At 55.7% G+C, this 22,520-nt stretch overlaps 1 protein-coding gene across 1 annotated transcript; it reads right to left on the reverse strand.

Annotated features, from left to right (window-relative positions):
- Positions 1 to 830: 830 nt before the first annotated feature.
- Positions 831 to 21,667, reverse strand: TEX29 (testis expressed 29). Its single transcript, XM_004833891.3, has 6 exons — positions 21,503 to 21,667; positions 21,294 to 21,388; positions 17,704 to 17,814; positions 7,052 to 7,121; positions 6,217 to 6,380; positions 831 to 5,470 (listed from the first exon to the last, which is right to left on the reverse strand). Exons 2-6 carry the CDS (start codon positions 21,349 to 21,351, stop codon positions 5,436 to 5,438), a joined length of 438 nt encoding a protein of 145 aa, XP_004833948.1. The 5' UTR covers positions 21,352 to 21,388; positions 21,503 to 21,667; the 3' UTR covers positions 831 to 5,435.
- Between the last annotated feature and the right edge of the window lie 853 nt (positions 21,668 to 22,520).

Here is a 22,520-nt window from a genome sequence, read left to right on the forward strand (position 1 = left end):
CTCTGCCTGCTTGTGATCTCTGTCAAATAAATAAAAATAACATTTTAAAAAAAAGTAAAAGTAAAAAGGCAAATTAATATCAAAAATGAAAGCTGGGACCTCACCACCGACGCCACCGACGTTACGAGGAGGTCAATACTGGAAAACCAGAACTTTGCGCCCACGCAGTTGTTAAACGGGATGAAAAGGCCAATTCCTGGAGAGACCGGATTCACCAGAATTCACACCTTGGACACCAACTTTCCGAAACAGAAAGCACCAGACCCAGACAGGCTCGCTGGTGAATTGTGGAAGAAATGATATTAATTTTGTACAATCTCGTCCATAGGCCGCAGGGAGAGGGGACAGCTGCTCTCCACCTCCCGCCGGCCGTGGCAGGCTTTGCAAAGTAGAACCAGGTGTCTGGGCGAGAAAATACATGACCAAAGGGCAGAAGGTTTTCTCGCTTTTTGGAACCAAGCCAGCTCATCCAGAAGCGGAGGGCAGCCCCTCGCTGCACCCACAAGACCGACCTGTGGCCGCTGGGGGTGGGCTTCACGGTGCCCCCAGGAGACCCCGCCCCGAGATCTTGTTCTTCACCTTGTCCTCACCAGTCGCCTCCACTTTACACTCGGCCCCAGGTTTCTGCCTCTCCTGTCCCCACCTGTGTCCTGTCTCTCCTTACCCAGCTTTTTTTTTTTTTCAAGATTTTATTTGTTTATTTGACAGATGACAAGTAGGCAGAGAGGCAGGCAGAGAGAGAGGAGGAAGCAGGCTCCCCGCTGAGCAGAGCCCGATGCGGGGCTCGATCCCAGGACCCTGAGATCATGACCTGAGCCGAAGGCAGCGGCTTCACCCACGGAGCCAGCCAGGCGCTCCTCACCCAGCCTCTTGCCCAAGGTCTTCTGACTACAGCCGCCCTCTCTCTAGACACCGCTGACCACCCTCCCCTCTCCCACTGGCGCGCTCCAAGCGCTGAACTATCACCCCGCTCAGGCCGGGTCTCCGTCCCACCTCCACCCGCACCCACCAGGTAGAAGGACAAGAGGGAACCTGCCACTGGGCTCACTGTTCTCCCTCTGGACTCAGGAGCACTGACCTGGGCAGGGCACGGCCCCACCCGCCTCCCTCTACCCGCCCCCCGACTCTCCAGGCCAGCAGCCGCGTAAGCGCCTGTCCTGAGTCAGGGCACCGTGTGCTCCCAACAAGCTCCTGGGGGGATGCTGGGACCCCGGGAACCACCTTGCTCGGGACCTGGGGTCCTAGACAGAGACCCCCAGCGGCCCCTCCGCCTCCCCCTCCGCAGCACCGTCCCAGGCTCTGTCGTAACAACAAACCGCCACATGCGCCGCACGACACAGCTGCGCTGGTTGCGCAGGTTGGGGTCTGGTGTTGGTTGCACAGGTCGGGGTCTGATGTTGGCTCCCCAGGTCGGGGTCTGATGGCCCCACGCGGCCCCGCTGACAGTGCTGGGGAGGCTCCACTCCCTTTATCCGGCTTCTAGCGGCGGCGCGCCGGGGCTCGCGGTAGCTCCTCCACCTGCAGGGCCAGCAGCATCACCTCTGCCTTCCCTCCACAGGCGCCTCTGCCTCTGCCGTCGCCGGGGAGCCCGTGTCTCGGGCCCTGGCTGACAACCCAGGATAGTCGCCCCACCTCAAGGACCCCAAGCACGTGGCGTCTGAGACGTGACTCACGCACTCACGGGTTCTGGGGATCGGGAAGGGGACACCCCGGGGCTGTTCCTCTGCCTCTTGCCCCTCCTCTCTCCCACTGAGGATGGAGCTTGGTCCAGAGGCTCTAGCGGTTTCACGGGTTTCTAGCCCGTGCCGGGTGTCACCGTCTCCCTGGCTCCTGGCAGGGGCAGGGACGCTGGTTCCCGGCTCATCAAAAGGACGGATTCCGCGTCGCTCTCAGGCGGGCTGAGACACCTCGCCCAGCGGCCCGCGGGAGGAAAGGCTGCTCCCTGCCTCCGTCCCCACGTCACCCCCACCCGCGCCACCGACGAGGCCACGAGCATCCGAGGCCACGGTTCCACACTGAGCATGCCTGGGACCCTCCCCAGTCCCGGGCCTCGGCCCGCTGCTCTGGAGTCTCTTGCTGTTTGCAGAGAGAACCAGGGACATGAAGACGTGAGCACGCTCGCTCTAGTCCCGGCCGCTCTCCAGAAAGAACGCCCCCCTGGGAGGCCGACCAGCCCTCACGGCACGGCCACTCGGGGCGAACGTCATTCTAGGCGTCTACATCTAATTCCTAAAACCACTTTGGGAAGGCAAGGGATGGGGGTCCATTTTTAAAATCTATTTGCTTACAACCTGGAGAGAAGCACAAAGAGGGCATCGTCATGGGAGGGAAAGGCGAGCTCGGAGCCAAAGAAAGCCTCAGCGCTCCGGCTTCATTCGTCTGCTTTCGAAGCCTCAGCAGCAGCCTCTGTGTGGCTCGGACCCGGGGAGGGCCGTGTGCCCGGGGTGACACGCCGACACACGCAGACACACGGAGCGGGGGACGTGCTGAACTGCACCAGGCACTTAAACACAGGGGACCCAAATTAGGACTTACCAGCAAGTTCATTATCTAAAAATAAATCAGCTTTTCTGTTCTTCATCAAAAGATCAGATTATAGTGTGCGCCGCCTGACTTTCAGAATCCAGTGTTCTTATTCTCAGACAAGGGAGGACCACGGGAATTATTACATAATCCGTCAGGTACCACACAGGCCGATGACAGGGGCTTTGTGCTGCGCGGCGAGGGCTGTCGCGTGGCGTGCCCGCGGCCGGCGCGCAACAGGCCTCGGCGGCAAAGTGCAAAGCCATTCTGGACGCCCGTTTCAGGTGGGACGCTCCTGCTCTGAGGCCCCATGGGCCTCCCCCACGTTCTGCACGACCCAGTGGGGTCTCTTCATCCTTCTGGGCAGCAACAAGGCCGAGGGGAGCATCCCTGGCCTGTCCCCTCACAGGACAAGGAAGGTAATGAAAACATGGGTTCCCGTGCCCCCCGCCCGCCCGTCCGGGGCAGGCCGCCAGCCCTGGGGCCCCGCGACAGATTGCTGCTGTGAGGAAGGGGGCACAGGGGAGCTTAGCCTGTTTCCACAAGACTGCTTTCCCTCGGGGGCCCACCTCAAGTCCGGGCTCCCAGGCCACCCACACGTCACACCAGCTGGCTGCGAAGTCGGGGGCGCGTTGCGACCCCCCTCGTGTTCCACAAGTTGCTAGAACAACCCGTTGAACTCGGGGAAGGACTGTACCTAACAACTGAAGTGTTATTATAACTGAAGGATGCAAATCAGAAGCAGCCAGAGGGAGAGGCGCAAGGGGCGAGGCGGAGGCCCCAAAGGCCGCATCACGCCCTCCCCAGACACAAGCTGGCGGGTCAGCGACCAGGGGCGCTCAGCCCCGGCGGGTCAGTGACCAGGGACGCTCAGCCCCGCCCAGTGACCTGCATGGAGCGGGGCTTCTTTCTGTGGACACGACTGATGGCATTGTTGCCTGTGTGGTTGAACTCCGTTTCCAGCCCTCGTCCCCCACGAGGTCCTGCGGTCGGGGTCTCTGCTGCGCTGACTCCATCCCGAGTCATCTTGTTAGCATCGACCATCTGCCTCCTGCCCTGACTCACAGACACATGTCCAGCCCTTGAGAAGCACCAAAGGACAGAGGTCACCTCCCAGGCACCAGCAACAAAGACCAGACCTTTCCTCGGGCTAAGGCCAACTTCCCCCTTACACTGGGTTGGGACGGGGAGCGGTACTGGTCAGGGTTCTCCAAGCCAACAGGAGATTGACTGATGGAGGCGGACAGATCCCCAGATATGCCAGTGAGCTGGAGGAGCAGAGGCCATGTGTGTCAGTCTGGAGTCCAGCAGGCTCAAGGCCAGGAGAACCCACCTTTCAGTTTGGATCAAAGGCAAAAAAAAAAGCCAATGTCTCAGTTCAAAGGCAATCAGGCAGGAAGAGTTCCCTCCTCCTCACTGGACAATCAGCCCTGCTGTTCTAGCAGACCTTCAACTGATTGGATGAGGCCCGCCGACCCTGGGGCGAGCTGTCCGCTTGATTCCCGTGTTAATCTCATCCAGAAACATCTTCCCAGACACACCCAGAATTACGCTCGAGTAAATACCTGAGCATCCTGCGCCCCAGTCAGGTTGACATCACGGGACTAGAGACCAGTGTCTCCCCTTGCCCTGAGGGACAGACTGGCCTCACCACATTGTGGGGTGAGGGAAGACTTGAGTGCGTGTGTGATCAAGTACTAACCGTGGTCATTTGCCTGTCCAGCCCCACCCACTGGCCCCCTGGGCTTCACCTGCTGCCTGGATCGGTGCAGAGCAGTCACACCTTTGTGTGTCTGCTCAACTGGATTGTTAACATGTATACACACGTGTGCACACCCACATCTGTGCACACATGCGGATGTACTGCGTATACCCATGCACGTCCACACGTGTGCACACGCGCACACCCGTGCATGTGCACACTGTGGTTATATGCACACACCTGCGTGCAGTCCCCACGTGGGCACACGTGGGCACACCCATATATGTGCACACAAACACACACGTGCATGCATGGACACGTGTGTGCGCACGTGTGTGTCCACACTCGTGCATGTGTGAGCTGCAATCGTGCACACATGCAGACATGTGTGTGCACGCTCATACAAGTACACACACCCATGTGTGCATTCATACCCCTGTGCACACTCGCACATAGGCCCATGCCTGCATTGTGAACACGCACGTGCTTACACACGTGTGCACCTGTGCACCTACGTACATGTGTGCACCTGTGCACGTGTGTGTACATGCACACACACCCATATATACTTGCACACGTGCACTCACATGTGTTCATGCACGCCCACAGATATACACACTAGGCCTACAACATACGCACACATGAGCGGCAGCTACTCTGGAGAACACAAGTTTTCAAGGTAAAAGGCAGAGATTCTCCAAGACCACGGGGCTCCCTGGGCCGCATCCCCCCGCCCGGTTAGCGCTTGCCCGTCCCTCGGGAACCTTTGCGCATTCCGCCCTGGAAGAGGGCCGGGAGGAAGCTGCAGCAGGTGGCCTGGGCCTCCCAGAGGCGGACGCCGTGCCTTTCCTTGCACGGCTCGCTGCTGGGCAGGTCCGGACCCCGCATGAGTTGGGGCGACAAGCCCACCCCGTGCGGGCGCAGCCTGCATTCCGAGAAGTGGCACGGTGGCTTGGCCGGGCTCCAGCAGCGGTCGCGGGCAGCACGGCCGGCTGCCGACAGCTCCCAGTCAGCGTCCTGGCACCCACGGGCCAGGTCTGTCTGGAGAGAGAAAGGCCGCTGTGACCATGACAACACGCAAGCGGAAGCACTGAAAATACCTTTACTGTTTGTCATTGTGCTCTTCCCATCGCACACTTCGTGGCAGCTCGCCGGCTGGGCCCTCCCGGTGGGCGCCTCTGCCGACCTGCACTTTGGCTCCGGCACACCCTCAGTCGTCGGTCTCTTCCATTATGGTCAAGGAGGCTGCAGTGAAGGTCAGGGGGGTTTCTGCAGAGCACGCTCAGCAATCCCGAGGCCATGTCCTCAGGTCTGCAACACATCTACGTGGCCATGATCTAATCCAAGACAAGGCTGGCCAATGGTCTGTCGGCCCTGTCCCCTGTCACCCAAGAAGTGTCTCCACTTCTCATGGCCTCACTCTGCAGAAAGCCCCTGAGGAGGGGCGCATGTCCTGCCCGCGGGCAGCACCGTGGGGCTCAGACAGCTCGGCAGGGGCAGGCCACAAACCCTAGGGGACGTCTAGGCAGGCCCCTTCTTCCTGCCCCTTCTCCCCAGTGGCCCCGATGAAACCGAGTCTTTGCGACTGTTGGGAATCAAGCGGCCCAGAGAGCTCGCGTCCACACAGACACCGCCCGAGGCACAGCTGAGGGCACGGGGCGCTTCCTTCCCTAACCTGGCCACACGTCCCCCTGTGAAAAGCAACCAGCAACTGGCAGAGCCCTCCTGTCCTGAGACCATCGATAAATCCACAAAAGCAAAGGTGCCAGGGCTGGAGCCACCACCACCAGACCATCAGGCTCTCACGGTGGCAACCGGGTCCCCATGCCCCAGCCAGGAAGTGTCCGATTGGGTCTGCGGGTGCGGACTTGCCCAGCACCGCAGCTGCCCACACACCTCTCTGCCCTGCCCGCCCCGGGGCATGCCTGGCCCAGCCGGGGTCTCTGGGGGAGCACCGCCGTGCCCTGTGCCGGGACAGCCTGCTGACTTACTGTCCCCCTCCCTGACGCTCTCGCTCTTGGTCTGCGGCTCTGAGCTCGGGGGCTTGGAGGCTTCCTCCTCGCCTGACGGCGCCGTCTCTTCTTTCATGCTGGACTTGGGAGATGGAGGGACGTCTGTGGGCACTTCCTTTTCTCTCCTGTTCTCTTGAACAACCCTGACGGGAAGAGAGAAGTTGAAGGTGGACCATTCAACAGGTCATCTGGTCCCTCACCACGACGTGTCCCTACAGCAGGGGGACTCGGGCTTCGCCTCAGCTGTTCCACTTCAGCTTCTGACACGTGCTCTACACACGCCGTCCTACATGGCATCCTGGCGCCCAAGGGCGACAACAGGGCAGGCAGGTCCCTCAAGATGTCAGCTGGCACCGCTCACAGCGGGGAGTAGTTTTCTTTGCTGCTGGACAGAGCGACGTGACCAGTCTCCGTGGCTTCTCTCTGTGTTTATAAGGGGGCTCGTGTTGGGGCCCCTCAGCCCTGAGTGGCGACGATGTATCCAGGCTCTGACCATGAGTAACCACGAGCTGCCATGGGCTTGTGTCCCCACCACCAAAACAAGAGGGGAGACTCGTGTCTGGAGCACGTCTGCACCATGACTCACAGCACAGAGCACCCTGCAGACACCCCAGGCAGGGATCCCCACACCCTCTCGTGGGCAGACGGGGGCGAGCAGGATGCGAACCAGGTCGGAGCTCCGTAACTGCTGGGGGGCGTCCTTGGGAGCTCCGGGGGAGCTGCTGGGCCCCTCTGGCTGCCGACCGCCCGCACCCGCGCCTCGCCGCCGCACATCCCGCACGTTCGCAGGTGTGTTCGTGGAGGACCGACTGACCTGTAGATGATAGTGATGACGAAGGCCCCAGCGATGACCACGATCAAGGCAGAGAAGACCTGCACGTAGACTGGAAAACAGTTTCCCTCATGAAGTCGGACCTCACGCCCAAGTCGGGGGTGCCCGCCCCCTGCGGCCCGCAGCCTCTCCTACACCACCTCCCCTGCGGACACAGCTGAGGGCTCGAAGGCTCCCCAGCTGCACGAGACTCCATGTGGGCCACGCAAAGAGCAGTCGCAGGTGGCCCGTGAGGACAATGGCACAGACCGCGCCCTCGTCTCTTCTCCAGAAAAGCTCCTCTGCTGCCCAGGAGCTGGGACCCCTGCCCCAACTCCCCAGAAACGGTTCCTCAACATTCGGCGGAGCTATCGCAAGACTGAACAAAAGCAGAAGCCTTCTTGGCTGATGGACACGTTCCACTGGCTGAGCATCTCTATTAATGAGGGCCTTCTGCCGTCCCCTAGACTTGTCTTCTCTAGACTTGCCCCAACAGAAGAGCCTGGGCCTTCACGGTGACTCTTGGGGTGCGGCCCCTAGGCCCGTGCTCCCATCTGTGGGAAAGTTCTGGGCCCCCTTCCAACCCCGGGGGAAGCAGGAGAGGGCATGGCCCAGCCTACCCAGGGGACCCTCCACTGCAGGAGCCTCTCCCATTGGGACTGATGGTTGGGGTCCGTGGCTCCTGGGCTCAGGGCTCAGGCAGAGCCGGGGGCCATGTCCCGGGGGCCTCGTGCCCAGGCAGCCCCCAGGAGCCCGCTCAGTGGAAGCCCTGTGACCGACACCCTCTCCATCAGGCGGAGGTATGGACACGGAAGACGGGATGCAGGGAGCGCTCTGGCCATGGCGCCCGGCGTGCAGTCTGCGCACGGGGGTCCCTACACTTTTCCTACTGTCTGCCTCGTCTCTCACTGCTTTCTGCTCTTCCAAAGGGCACAAACTGGCTTCTTTGCAAACCCCCACCTCGAGGGACAGGGTTTGCTTCAGTTTGCTCACCACCACCCCAAAACCATGTGCACCCACGCTTCACCAGCCGCGACGTCGTGGGATGCCATGTCCCTGGGAGCTCCGTGCGCGTGCTGAGGCTGACGTAACACAGTAGCACCAGTGGGTGGCTTCCAACAACAGAAAGCTGTGGCCACAGCTGTGCAGGCAGAAGCCCACAGTGGTGACCCTCTGAGGGCTCAGGGGTGCCTCCCTGCCTCTCCAGCTCCTGCTGGCCCTGAGCTCCCCGGAGCCCTTGGCTTGTACATACATCCCCCGGCTCTGGGTCTTGCTATCACGTGGCAGCTTCCCTCTGTGACGCTGTCTTCACCTGGCCCTCTCCTTCCTGTCTGCTCTGGGCGTCTCTGTCTCCTATAAGGATGCTGGCCCCATTGGATTTGGAGCTCACGCTACTCCAGGGGGACCTCACCTTAACTACTCACAGCTGCAAAGGCGGTGTTTCTAACTAAGGTCACATTCACAGGGACCAGAGGTTTGGCCATCAACACTTCGCTGGGAGGGCGGGGGGAGAAAAGTCTGACCCACAACAGAAGGTAAGCAGTAGCTGCAGAGAAAGCGGCCTCGAAGATACAAGAGGGGGATTCCCAAGGCAGCTGCTTTCCCTGAACCAACCCAGAGGGTCTCGGGGAATGGACGGGCCTCCAAGACCCTTTATATGGGGGCTGAGGTCAGAAGGCTGAAGGGAGTTGAAGCCAAAAAGCCCCATGATGGCAGCCCAAATGCTTCATTTTCCCCTATTGATCTGAGCTCAGTAAGTGAGGGTCAGGCATACGCCGGGCACTGCATGGTCAAGGGTCCGTCAGGGAGAGGATGGAGCGGGCAGTGGGACCCGGCCTGTGGGGTCGCCAGCACACCACTGCAACGAACCAGGCGGCAAGATGCTTGCTGAAGGCTCTGTTCTGATCAGCAGGCTTATTCCTTTCGGTGACGCATTGCCTATGGGAATGTGTTCACCTCAGTTCCTCTTGCCATCTCTAGGGCTGCGAGAACCAGCTCCCAGGACGGCCTGCAGGATGCTCACTTCCTGGGATTCACATCCGAGTGTAGATGCTTTCACATTACAGAGGGCTGACCTCTGAACCAAGGGCACTGGGCAGGGTGTGACTGCTGGGGCTAGGTCACAGTCACTGTGGCTTCTACCTGCCTTTCTCAGGCCACCTGCTCTAGGAAGAGGCCATCACCATGTCTTAAGGACAGGCAAGCAGGTCTCACGTCACAGAAAAGGGCTTCCTGTTAACCCCAAGTACCACTCACCAGCCAAGCGAGCCATCTCAGAGCAGGCCCTCCAGCCCTGGTCCAGCCTTCAGCTGACCGCTGCCTCGTGAGTCACCAAGCCCACTCCACCCAGCTAAGGCTCTCAGCTACTGCTTTCGGCCACTAAGTCCTGGGCAGTTTGTCACACAGCATAAGTAATTAATCCAACAGTGTGGCAAAGGCCTGGCACAGAGAAGTGCACTTAAATGATGGTGAATGAACTGAAAGGAAATGACCAAACCAGGAGCTTTGAAGGGACAAGAAGGGAGCCCTCAAAGTCCTGAATCCCAGTTCCTTAGTGTGATTTTGTATCCTGGTTCTTGGGAGTAAATTCGAAATTTATGTGGGTGAAGCCATGAAAAAGACACACACGTGGGCAGTGCTGGAACATCCGATTGTCAGCATATCTTCCACGTCTTTACACATGGAAGCATCTTCAGTCTTTGGTGTCAAGTTCTTGGAGGCAGAGACCGAGTCTCTGTGATCCTCTCAGCACAGGATCCACCCGCACACAGTTTCCTACTGACAACATGTACGATTTACCATAAATTCAATATTATGATTGGTCACTGACAACTAGCAACCACGGAGGAAAGCATTATTTTCTTTAAGGAATCTCTTGGTAATTTCACCCCCAGATACAGTTAAAAGTTTTCAAATCATCTCAGCGAGTCCCATGAAGCAACAGAAGCCACACGCTCAGAAGTGACATGTTAAATAATGTGTCCTGAATCAAGACTGAGGAATGAAGGCAAGTCATTCTCCTAGAATTCCCAATTCTTTCTCAAAGATCTAATGCTAATTCCCCAAGTTCATATTCTTAATCATACAGATTATGCCGTAATACAATGTGCACTTCAAACCAGCCAATTTAAGAAGTTGGTGAAAGGTTTTCATAACATGGAATTATGTGCACAAAGAACTCATAATACCCTGTCACTGAGTGCTACAACTTACACGGCACAAAGGTTCACTTGCCGTCTTGAATGAGAAAGATGTCAAGGAAATGAAAAATAATTTGAGGGAGCAGTGAGAACCTAAATGTAGGGCTCACGGCCCAGACTCTTCCCACAGATGGCTCAACCTCTCGAGCCTGAAAGAAGTCAGAAGCCAAGGAAAAGCCCAGCCCACACAATTCATTTATTAAAACTCTGAAAGGATAGAAAGAGAGTTATGCAAAAATGATGTACTTATTTATAGAGCAATGAACACTCTTCCTGGACAAAATATTCTTAAGAGTTGGTGTTCTTTTTGGGGTTCCTTATAGACACTAATAGGTAAGGTGCTATAAGGAATAAGGCTCATCTTCCAAAAGAGCTATGGGCATAAGGTAGTACTACTAATACACGTTATGTTTGGATCATACATAAACATGTACAAAAGAGCTAACTTGTTCATAAAATTCTCATGAGAAGACATTCGGGGGAGGGACAGATGGGAAAAGAAGTGGCAGCAGCTTGATCCTATGTGCTCTCCCTAGCCACAGTCTGCCTTCAAGGACCCATCTCACCACCTGTGCCGTTGGGGCTGTTCCATTGGGATGTGAGGAAACCGGAGAGACAACCAAAGACGATGGCCACACATGAGACCTGACTGAGAAACTGAATGTCTTCTGCCCCTTCAAATGTGGAAGACCGAAAGAACAGATTCAAATGTTCTTTGGATGTGAATGTTTCTGCTTTTAGAAGTCCCAAATGGTAAACATCTCAGAAAAACTAAGATACACAAGTGCTTCTGACACTGGAGCCAAGAAGGAAAGCTCCACGATGTACTTGACCTGGCCCTCCAATGCCAAGATGTGTGTGTCAAACCACTGATGCCACAAAGTGACAGAGATGACAAATGCAAAAAGCAACAACTTACGGCCAAACCACCACCCAGAGCCGTGACCCCAACTCAAGAAGAGCAGTCATATATCCCAGAGAACAAGCTACGAATCAATAAGCCATTGCACACAGGAAGACATGGGGCTCGAAAAGATGGTTCACATGGGATTCTGGCTATAGGTTGTGCATTTCACAATGAGAGACGTGCAGGACAATAAACTCTTTTAAAGACAAAGTGCTATGTCTCATTGCAGCTTTTACCACCCAATTGTGTGCAACCAGACCCGAGGTTCATTAAAGTCTGGAATTAAGGGGCATCTGGGTGGCTCAGTGGGTTAAAGCCTCTGCCTTCAGCTCAGGTCATGGTCTCAGGGTCCTGGGATCGAACCCGCATTGGGCTCTCCAATCAGTAGGGAGCCTGCTTCCTCCTCTCTCTCTCCCTCTCTCCCTGCCTGCCTCTCTGATTACTTGTAATCTCTATCAAATAAATAAATAAAATATTTTTTTAAAAAAGTCTGGAATTAATTTTTAGTGTGGCATCAGAAAAAGAAGGGTAGAAAAGGAGCCATCCCCTCCCAAAACCCCCCTCCATAAAACCAATGAGAAGACTAGCTTTTATGAGAATTTTATCAGATTTATCAGAATTTATAATAAACTTTTCAGAACTCTGAAAATTACCCAATCAAAAGTTTGCAGATGAACACATGAATGTCAATAACAGGGAAATGGAGAAATTTTAACTTGCCCTATTCCCACTTTTGTTCACCTCCAATTCTCTGCTAGTCTTGAACCAAGAGCCCATAGTCATGGTGACAACTAGTAGCCTGGCATCACTGAAGGAGGCAGACCAGGGCTGGAGCTTCTTCACAGCCCAGTCCCAAAGAACTGTCATTATTTGGTCCATCCAGTACTTCACCAGAAGATCTCACTTGCAAGGCTTTCTTTATTTGGCACGACTTAGAGCTAATCTAGTAGAAACAACTTCTTCTCAGGCATTTGTCGAAAACAATCAGAGGCAACTGTTAAAAATCATGATGGCTAAAATGGCTGATAGCAGTTGGGGGTAGACAATAAGCCGACCAGAAAGTTTAAGAGGAAAATCTGGGGAATTACCTGTCTGCAGGGAGGTCTGAAAAGCTGTGACATATTCTTGGGATCTAGAAGGTAATGGGCATGCCCAAGCCCAAAGTACGATGCACATACTTTGAAAACAGCTGAGAAGGTCCTAAACTTTCACTTCTGGCGGATCGTGAGGCTCTGTGTAAGCACGCGAAAAGATAAAGGCACAGTTGGAAACTATCTGGCTGACTGTTGAAGGTGCACCTCAACACACACAAAGAGTCGCCATACAAAGACTGACACTTATGGTTTCCAAGAACCTAAGCAGATTTTCCAGTCATTAGCTGAGCAGTAGGCCGACCAAGCAGTCTCTTCAATGGTCACATACTACACACAATACAGACTTTTTGGAACTAGTGCAGAAACGTCATTGAACAATGCTAACAACAACTTTGGGGAGGCAGGAAAATATGATTTTTAGAGTTGCCACGTATTTTTAAATGTCTAGTTTGCAATTTAAAAAGTTAGATGTGCAAAGAAACAAGCAAGAATACACACACACATACACAAACACACACAAAAACCTGTCCCTGTGCATGACCAGATGTTGGTTCACTAGGCAAAGATTTTAAATTAGCTATGTCTTGGGGTGCCTGGGTAGCTCAGGGGGTTAAAGCCTCTGCCTTTGGCCCAGGTTGTGATCTCAGGGTCCTGGGATCAGGCCCCACATCAGGCTCTCTGCTCAGCGGGGAGCCTGCTTCCTCCTCTCTCTCTGTCTGCTTCTCTGCCTACTTGTGATCTCTCTCTCTGTCAAATAAATAAATAAAATATTTTTAAAATAAATAAATAAGTTACTTCAAATAAAAACAAAACAACAACAACAAAAAAAAACCCAAATGAAACTATGTTGGAAGAGGTAAAGTAGGAGAATATCTCACCAGATAAAGAGTACCAATACAGACATAGAAATTACCTTTTTTAAAAAAAGATTTTATTTATTTATTTGATAGAGAGAGAGAGAGAGATCACAAGTAGGCAGAGAGGCAGGCAGAGAGAGAGGGAAGCAGGCTCCCCGCTGAGCAGAGAGCCTGATGCAGGGCTTGATCCCAGGACCCTGAGACCATGACCTGAGCCAAAGGTAGAGAGGCTTAACCCACTGACCCACCCAGGTGGCCCAGAAACTACTTTTTTTAAGGAAAAAAAATAGAAATTCTGGAGTTGAGAGTGTAACAGAAATGAAAATATCATTAGAGGAGTTCAATAGATTTGAGCAGGCAAAAGAAAGAATCTGCAAAGCTGAAGATAGATCGGTTGAGACTCTTCGAGCAACAGAAAATAGAATCAGGAAAAGTTAACGAAGCCTTAGAGACGTGTGGGGCACCATGGAGCGGTCCAATATGCACAATGGGAGTCCCAGAGGGAGTGGAGAGAAAAGAGAATAATATTTGAAGAAATAGCAAAAATTTCCTGAATTTGATGATCAGGATAAACTCAAAGAGCTCCACCCCTAGATACATAATAGTCAAATGACAGAGAATCTTGAAAACAGAAAAAGAGAAGCAACATGATGTATATGAAGAAACCTAAAGAGTGACAGTGGGTCCCTCACCAGAAATCACGGAGGCCAGAAGGCAAGGTGATAACACAGTCAAAGTGCTGACAGGAAAAGCCTGCCAATCAGGAATTGTATATACTGCAGCGCTATCCTCCCCCAAATGGACAAGTTCAGACAGTCCCAAACAGGAACTGAGAAATTCATCAGGAGCAGAACTGTCGTACAGGAAGCATCAAACGGGAGCAAGCGCAGGATACTAGACGGAACCTCAAACCCACACGAGTAATAAAGACCAGAGTATCCAGCAGATGCAGACGAAGCGTTTGATAAAATCCAACATCCCTGCACAATAAAAACACCCAGGAAACTGGAAGAGAAAGGAGCTTACTCAACCTGGCCTTTGGTACGACCCATAGCTACCAGCCTCCTTACCCACGAAACACTGAAAAGCTCCTGCTGAGCCCAGGAAGCAGATAAGGGGGTCTATTCTCACCAGCTCTGTTCCTCATGCACTAGAGTTTCTAACCAGGGCAAGTAAGCAAGAAGATGAAATAAAACTCACTACACTGGAAAGAAAGAAGTAACGTGATCTCTATTTGCAGATGATACACTCGGGTATCGAGATAATCCTAAGTAATCAACTAAAAATGAGTAGAACTAACACATGAGTCCAAGAATTTGGCAGCCTGTAAGACCACAATATAAAAACCAGTTCTAGCAACCTTTCAATTCTCTTGTGTATATACCTACAATTCTATATACAGTCTAAAAATCAAATTAAAGAGATATATCCACTCACAATAACACCAGGAGAATAAAATACTAATAAATTGAACAAAAGAAATGCAAGATTGGTACACTGAAAACAACACAATATTGTTGAGAGAAATTAAAGAAGACTTAAATAAATGGAAAGACATCCCCTTGTTCATGGGCTAGAATACTTAACATTATATGAAGAGGGCAATATCCCACCCACAAGTCATCTACAGATTTAACACAATCCCCATCAAAATATCAGATGGCATTTTTTTTTCAGAAATTGATAAGCTGATCCTGATATGGAAATGCACAGAACCCATAGTACTAAAAACAATCCTGAAAAAGTAGAACAAAATTGGAGGAGTCCTGCTTTTCAATTTCAACATTTATTGTAAAGCTACAGCAATCAAAGCGGTGTGGTACATGCTTAGTGGAATCAAGTGGAGAAATAAACCCTCACACGTCCGGGCAATTGACGTTAGACAAGGACTGAAAGCGGTTCAGTGGGAGAGAAGAGTCTTCCCAACAAGTGATGCTACGACACCTGGAAGTCTAGATGGAAAAGAACGAAACTGGATCCCTGCCTCACACTGTGAAAAAAAAATTAAGTCAAAATGGACCAATGACATGAACATATAAGTAAAACCATAAAATGCTTAGAAAATAACAGATGTAATTCTTTGTGGCCTCAGAGTAGACCATGGTTTTTGAGCTATGACACCAAAAGCACAAGCGACCACAGAACAAATAGATAAACGAGGCACCATCAAAACTAAAAAACACCGTGCTTCGAAGAGACACTATCAACACAGTGAAAAGAGGACCGCCAGACGGGGAGGAAGTAGTTGCAGATCACTTATCTGACAAAGGGCTACTATCCGAAATATATATGGAGCTCTTACAACACCACAATAAAAAGACAATTAACCCAGTTAAACACCAGGCAAGAAATGTAAATGGTCTTCTTCAGAGATGACGCACAAATGGCCAAATGCCCGTGCAAAGATACACAACATCCTCACTCATCAGAGAAGGACAATCCGAACCACAGAGAGACGCCACGTCATACCCGGCGGGTATCGTCGAAAAGACACACAACTCGTATTGCTGAGGATCCGGAGAAACTGGAATTCAGGTCCTGAAGCTGAGACTGTCCAACAATGCAGCCACTGTGGGAAAGAGTTTGGCGGTTCTTTAAACATTTTAAGCCTGGTTGAGAAAGGACCCAGCAATTCCTCGGCCGGTGAATACCCAAGGAAATGCTCGGAATGCAAATCCACGTGTTCATGCAAAAACTGACACGCACACGTCCCTAGTAGCTAACAAGTGGGAACAACCCAAATCTCCATCAGCTAACTTGTGGGCAAACAAAATGTGGTCTATGCGTACCACGGGATATTACTGAGCCATAACAGGAACGCAGTGCGACACCTGCCTCCACATGATGAATCCTGAAAACATGTGAAAGCAGCCGGATGCACAAGGTCACAGGTTATACGATTCCATTAATGTGAAATGTCCAGAGTAGGTAGACCCACAGGGACAGATTGGTGGCCGCCAGGGGCCGAGGGCGGGGGACTGGGGCTGTCTGGTGGGTGAGCACAGGACTTGTTTCAGGGCTAATCCGGATGTTCTAGAAGTGACGGGGATGGCTGCACAACCGAAACCCACCAGACTGTACACTTTCAAGGGGTAAATTTTATGGTACGAGAATCTACCTCAATAAAAATGATCAAAAAAGAGGTAATTTCCAGTTGTTTCTAATCTACGGGTACTGAGAAAGGTACAGGTATAGGGAAATCTAGGGTTGCTCGGGGCTCCCGGGGCAGAGAGAAGCGGGGAGAGTCTGGTCCCAAGTCTTCCAGCTCCACATCTGGAGGAGAAATCACCACCAGATAATCTTCTTAGCTGTTAGTGGCGTTTCTTGTGGCCTCTGATCTCACCTCCGAGAACCAGACTTCCTCCTCTTTCGCCCTAAGGGCCAAATCTTCACCGTAAAGCAAGCCACGATCCTGCCCATGCTCTACGTTCTTCGACCCTTTTGTGCAGAATGTCACTTCTTCTCGCACAAGGAGCTGGCTTAGGGCTTTCAGTCTGTGGGATCAGGCAGCCCTGTGGGTCACCCCATAGGTCACCCCGTGAGTCACAAGCATTTCTGACTTCCTAGGCCTTCCCACGTCTGGGAAGAAGGGCTTACTCTGGGTCTCACCTCCGAGGGCTCAGCCCACCTGGGGCTCAGAGGAGAGAGCAAGAAACCTTTCCAGGCTCCCCACACAAGTGTGCCTTTATCCACTGGGGAGGTGAGGGCAGAGGAGAGTGGCCTGGGACAGGGAGGGCCCGGGTCCCGTTCCCCCACAGCATAGGCACTGCTGAGCGCCCGTGGCCATGGCCAGCTTCTCTGTGGGGGGCACCTTCCTCCTCTCTGGCAAGGTCTTGCGCAGGCGACCCCGCACCACACGCTCCTTCATTCCTCTCCAAACCCTCCCAGAGCCAAGCACCCTCATTTCTAAAAAGGGCCGCAAACAGGGCAAGAAAACACATCAGTCACCAAGTGAATCTCATGAGGGTTTGGAAATACTAATTTGGAAAATTCTAGGGGCCCAGAAAGCTCTAAAGCAGGAGCAAACCCCCAGACAGCCTAAGGAGAAGACCCCTTCGCGCAGGACATTCCAGCTTGCCACCCGGCCCGCACGCCGCTCTCGCACTCAGCTGTGAGTCCTGTCCCCGGCACGGCCCGCTCACAGCCGCCGGGGGACCCTGCTCCGAGGGCGGCGGCCTCTCCCTGCTCCCATGGCCTCGCCATCTCAGGACGCCCCGCCGGCCCCACCACACCCCGGACACACGGGGTGAGGGCTTTCTGCTGTCCCTGACAAGGCTGCGGAGAAGCCCCATGGGGTCTGACCTTGCACACAGCCGGCGGCCAGCCCCGCCCGGAGCTGCTTCTACATCCCTACATGCCCGGGGTCTCCCCGAGACCCTTCCAGGTCCATTCTACCCTGGAGCGAACGTCCTCGGGGGCTTCTGTCCCATTCAGTGACCCCAAAGCTGGCTGTTCCCGCTCACACACCAGAGCGATGGAACCAGGGAACCACCAAGGCCGGCCCCGGCAGGGGGGCCCGGGGAGGGACACAGCCCGTGGGCCTCCAGGGCCCGTGGGCCTCCGGAGCGGCTCTGCAGGGGGCCGGCACAGTACTCACTGGGCACCGCCTTCTCGTAGCACACGCCTTTGTAAAAGCAGCAGCCTAGCTCCTTGCAGCGGTCCCTGGTGACGTTGTAGTCACAGATGTCGTAGAGAGGAATGTCGCACACTGGAAAGCAGACACACAGCCATCAGCACGAGAAGAGCCCCCCAGGAGTTGCAGGCCCGAGGGCTGGGAGGGGGTGGGCGTGGGGGCCTGTGGTGTTTTTAATCATGCATCATCGGATCCGACTGGAAGGTCTGAATGAGATTCTGAACAGAATCACACCCCGCGAACTCCAGAGAGGGACGCGGGGCCCTCTGACCGCTAAGGCCATCGCGCGTCTCTGCAGGGCCCGCCGGGCTCCACGCGCTGCGACAGAAACGCAGAACGGAGACCTGGTGTGGTGGGTGTCGGGGCGCCGGGCGCACCGCGAGCTCCGGTCACCGGGACGCACACGGGGAGAGGATTAGCAGCTCAGGCTGAAGAGGATTCCAGAATTCAAAAGTCGATTCAGAAGGACTGAACGTAAAATGTCAGCTTTGAGCAAAAGCAAGCAGGCGAGGACCCGGACCGCATGCGACCCATCTCCGCGCCGCTCGGCTCCGGCTACTGACGCGCTTCCCGCTGGAGGACACGGGAGTCCCCGGGGCAGCAGCAGCGTCTGGCCCGACCCAGCTGGGGGTTCCTGGCGCGAGGGGAAAGGGACGCGGCGGCCTCCAGGACACCCAGCCCTTTCTCCAGCACTGACCGTCCTTCAGACACGGGGACTCCGGAGAAACCCACTGTCCCTCCTGCCTCCGAAAGCTCCGGAGAAACCCACCGTCCCTCCTGCCTCCGAAAGCCACTGCAGACACGGCAGCACCGGGCCGGGCAGGGTCAGGGGACGAAGCCGCCCGCGGTCACCCTCCTGCACCACTGCCTCTCCCAGAGCCCGGCTCCCCGGCCAGGTAGGGTTGGCCTCCCCTGCTTCCCAGGGTCACCCAGTGCTCAGTCGCCCTGCAAGCCATCCTTTTAAGGTATGCCAGCCGTGCCCAGCTTTGCCTCAGGTGGGGTCCGGGCTGCACGGAGCCCGCCCAGGCCCTCGTGGTGGCGACATGGGGAGCACAGCCACCACCGTACCTGCGGCAGCTCCCACACAATTGAGAGCAAGGACCCCACAAGATGGCAGCCAGCGTGGTAGCAAACACCAGTGCACTCAGCCCTTTCCACCTTGTCCAGAAAGTTCCAGGAGACCCAAGACCATGCAGCTGAGCAGGAGAGCTGGGGTTCCCATCGCCCCACTGTCTTCATAGAGCCAGGGGACCGAGGGGTCTCGAAGGTGCTCCGTCACGACCAAGGATCATTCCAGCCAACAGCACGGGCAGCAAACAAGCTGGCGAGGCCTATGTTTCTTCATAATGTGTATTTTCTTCCATGTCACTCCCCACATGGGAACACAGGGGACTGGGACTTCCCGCTCTGGCTGCTTACAGAAGAGTGTGGAAGAGCAGTCGGTCCCCAGAGCACCAGGGCAGGAGGTCAGTCTTCGGAGCTTGGCCAGAAGGCACCTGGCCTTCTTTCCACCACGAGACCCTAGCCCAGGACTATTATCCCCAGGGGTGCTGCTCAGTCGGGGGTCAGGGGGACCCACTGGCTCGCTCTCTGCCCTCAACAGGACACCGTCTCAATGGCGTGGAACTGAGCCCCGGGGCCAGCACCCTGCTTTGCTAGGTGGACTTGAGATGTGCCCCCAGCAGCCCTTCGGTCTCCCCACACCTGCACAGCAAGCAGCTGCCGGGCACAGCGAGCTGGGGTACGGTGGGCAGAGGAGAAGACGGCCAGGCCCCCGCTGCCTGCCCCGGCCAGCCCGTCTTGAGGCGGCCATCTGAGGCGGCCGTCTGAGGCGGCCGTCTGTCCCCTCTGGACCCTCACTTGCTCCTTCAGGCAGTGTGTTCGCTCCCGGGCAAGCCTTCAGCGTCACCGCCCCTGCCCTGGCTGACAGCAGGAGGACCGTCCAGACACGGGGGAACTGAAGCCCACCCCTGAGGACAGGAACGCCGGGCAGGCAGCGCTGCTGGGGGTGCGCCAGGGTCCCCACAGAGTTAACACCGCCTTCCCCTGCCCCCCTGCCCCCCACCTGCCCAGGCCCCAGGGGCCAGTGCCCAGCAGAAGGAGCCTGCAACAGCAGGAGCACCACGCCTGGCCGGAGGAAGGCTGCCGGCAGGTGCCGGACAAAACCAGCGGTCGTCTCACGGCTGAGCAACAAGTCTCAGGGCAGAACGGGAAGAGCCCCGTGGAGACCTGCAGGGGTGACAGGGCTGCACCGTCACTTGCCGGCCTTCACTCCCTGCCGGCAGTTCAGGGTCAAAATGCAGGTGGGTCGGGGTGAGCCCGGGGAGCAGGGCCCTGCTGCAGGTCAGTGAGGACCGGGAAGACGACCTCCCATCCCAAGCAGGTTAGCGCAGGCGGCACCCCAGCTTTCCTTGGTAAACCTGAGTGACCAACCTGCGCCACCCTACTCCTGGAGAAGGGGGCGGGCCCTGCTCTCCAGCCCCCCCACCCCGGGGCCACCGGTCTCACAGCCTGGACGTAGAGGCGAGGCAGGCTGTCCGTTCCCAGGCCCGGACAACACACTGGCCCCTACATAGGTGCTTCTGCCAGGAGACTCGAAGGGGCTACTCCAGACCAGCCCTCTCTGCAGCCCACGAAGTGCCCCCAGGTGCAGGCCACCTGCCTCCTGTGTCCTGGGCCTTAGGGATCAGAAGCCACACCTCTCCAGTGAGCTCCCCCAGCCTGGACTGGAGCTCGGACCCAGGCCTGGGGTCTCGAGCCAGACCTACTGACCTCCGTGTCCCGGCTGCCGTGTATGACGGAGCCCCCCAGACTGGCCCCAGGAAGGGCGTCCAGAGCAAGAGAGCCCAGTCCCCAGTGGATTCTTGCCGAGCAACAGGAAAGCTGCGTCTCGCTGAAGCTTGGCCAGCCCAGAACCCTCCCCGGTCACCCCAGGTTCCAAACCAAATATAGGAAAAAAATTTTTAAAGTAACAAACAAAGAAACCAAAATATTTTTCCTTCTATTTTCTTATCTTTTATCACAAAAATAACGTGTGCAGACAAGCCCCCTTGAGAAGAAAAATTTAGTCGCACGCAAATGTGCATGGTAGGAACGGCCCTTCCCTCCTCGGCCATGCAGGGCACCCCCCGTGTGGACCTCCGTGGCCACACACGGACGTGCACACACACGGACCCCCAGCCTCACGGAGCCACTGCCCTGGTCCCCCCTGGCACCCCATAGGAGTTTCTGACCGCAGACCCCGGGCGCCCGGGATGGGGGAGGTGGGCTTTCCTGTTGGAAATACGTTCTCCGTAAGAGGAACTTGCTCTCACAGTAAACATTTTGAGACAGACGTGTCCAAGCGGCACATCTTTGACCCCGGACCCCGGGAGCCAGCTGCACGTGTTTCTGGCCCCGAACACCCGGGCTCAGGGGTCTCTACGGGGACACTTGCGCGAAAGCGAAGGCCGCACGGCATTTCCTGCGTCCCTTTGCCCCATTCCCTGGCTCAGCCTGGGGACCGACCGCCACCACTGTGGGGTGAGACAGGCCCCGCAGCCCTTCCCCGTTACCTGCAAATTTCTTCAGGAGGTGCGAGGGCGATTTCTTGAATTCGGGTGCGTATCTCATTGTAACAGTCGGAGGGCAGACGAGGGGTCAAGGGAACCTGGGAGAGAGAACGGGTTAGCATCGGTGGGACCTCACGGGGGGTGGGGGACGACTGGTGGCTGTGGTCGGTGCGGGAACAGAGGGGCCAGGCAGCATGGGACTGGGGTCTCACCTGGCAACCATGTCCCCAGCCAAGCCCCCTCAGCCGAGCAGTCCTGTTACACTCCAAGAGGACAACCTTGGATCAAACGAGAAACCGGTACCTCCTCCTTCCACTGCTCCCACCAGTGGAGCGTGGAGCCAGTGGCAGCCCTGCCCTATCCGCTGTGATGTCACACAAGCCCATGACATCACATAGACGGGGCAGGGCGGTGACACTGGCAGCTGGAGGACAGACGGGGTTCTCACAGGGCCGAGGGGGAGTGAAAGGGCCCCAAGTACAAGGTGTGGGGCTGCGAACCCCCCACCCAAGACCCTTTCCTGCAGGACACACAGGCCTGACTTCGCTCCTGGGTCGTCCTTCATAGGGTGTCCACCTTTGCTGGGATGCCACAGTGAGCAAAATAGGCAAACCCCAACCCTAAGGGAATATCCCCCCAGAAGGAGACTGACCACATCAAGTCAGGCATGTGTTACGGGAGGAAAGCAGAGCACGGAGCAGGGGCTGATTCTCTGCTTAGGCAGGGTAAGCCAGCATCCTCAGGCCAAGGCAGCCTCTGAGCAGTGTGCAAAGGAAGTGAGGGAAGGCATACAAGCCTGAAGCAGCAGCCAGTGCAAAGGCCCTGGGGTAAGTCAGGCCTGCCCAGCGTGATTAAAGAAGAAGCCGTGCATTTGGGAGACCGGAGGATCAAGGGGACCAGTCTGGCCGGGGCTGAGGTCCCAGGGGTGTGACAAGCAGCCAGTGGGCTTGAAAGCCATCTGTGTGTCTTGGAGAAGAAGCCTGCTGGGGTCACAGAACCTGGATGAGGCAGTCTCGGCGGGGTGGGGGCTCCAGAAGAGGAGGGAGGGAGGTCTGTGCCCCGTCTAGAGAAGGGTGTGGGAGGGGCAAGGAGACGCAGGTGCCAGGTGACTGTCTGTCTCCCATGCCTGAGCCTCTGGGGCAAGGAGCGGGGGCCACGGGCGAGGGCTGGGTACTGGCAGCTGGGAAAGAGGCCAGAGGCCACGGCAGGAAGGCTGTGGAGGCCACGAAC

The sequence above is a fragment of the Mustela putorius genome, unplaced genomic scaffold, assembly GCF_011764305.1.
Source record: "Mustela putorius furo isolate JIRA1106 unplaced genomic scaffold, ASM1176430v1.1 tig00000551_pilon_pilon_pilon, whole genome shotgun sequence".
NCBI lineage: Eukaryota > Metazoa > Chordata > Mammalia > Carnivora > Mustelidae > Mustela > Mustela putorius.

What these genes read in the sequence shown, in the direction of transcription:
- TEX29 (XM_004833891.3), bottom strand. Translation starts at nt 21,351, where the DNA reads ATGAGATACGCACCCGAATTCAAGAAATCGCCCTCGCACCTCCTGAAG. An exon ending in CCTCCTGAAGAAATTTGCAG is followed by an intron (nt 17,815 to 21,293) that starts GTAACGGGGAAG and finishes TCTGCTTTCCAG; the next exon opens with TGTGCGACATTCCTCTCTAC. An exon ending in GAGCGTCAGGGAGGGGGACA is followed by an intron (nt 5,471 to 6,216) that starts GTAAGTCAGCAG and finishes CCTTCACTGCAG; the next exon opens with CCTCCTTGACCATAATGGAA.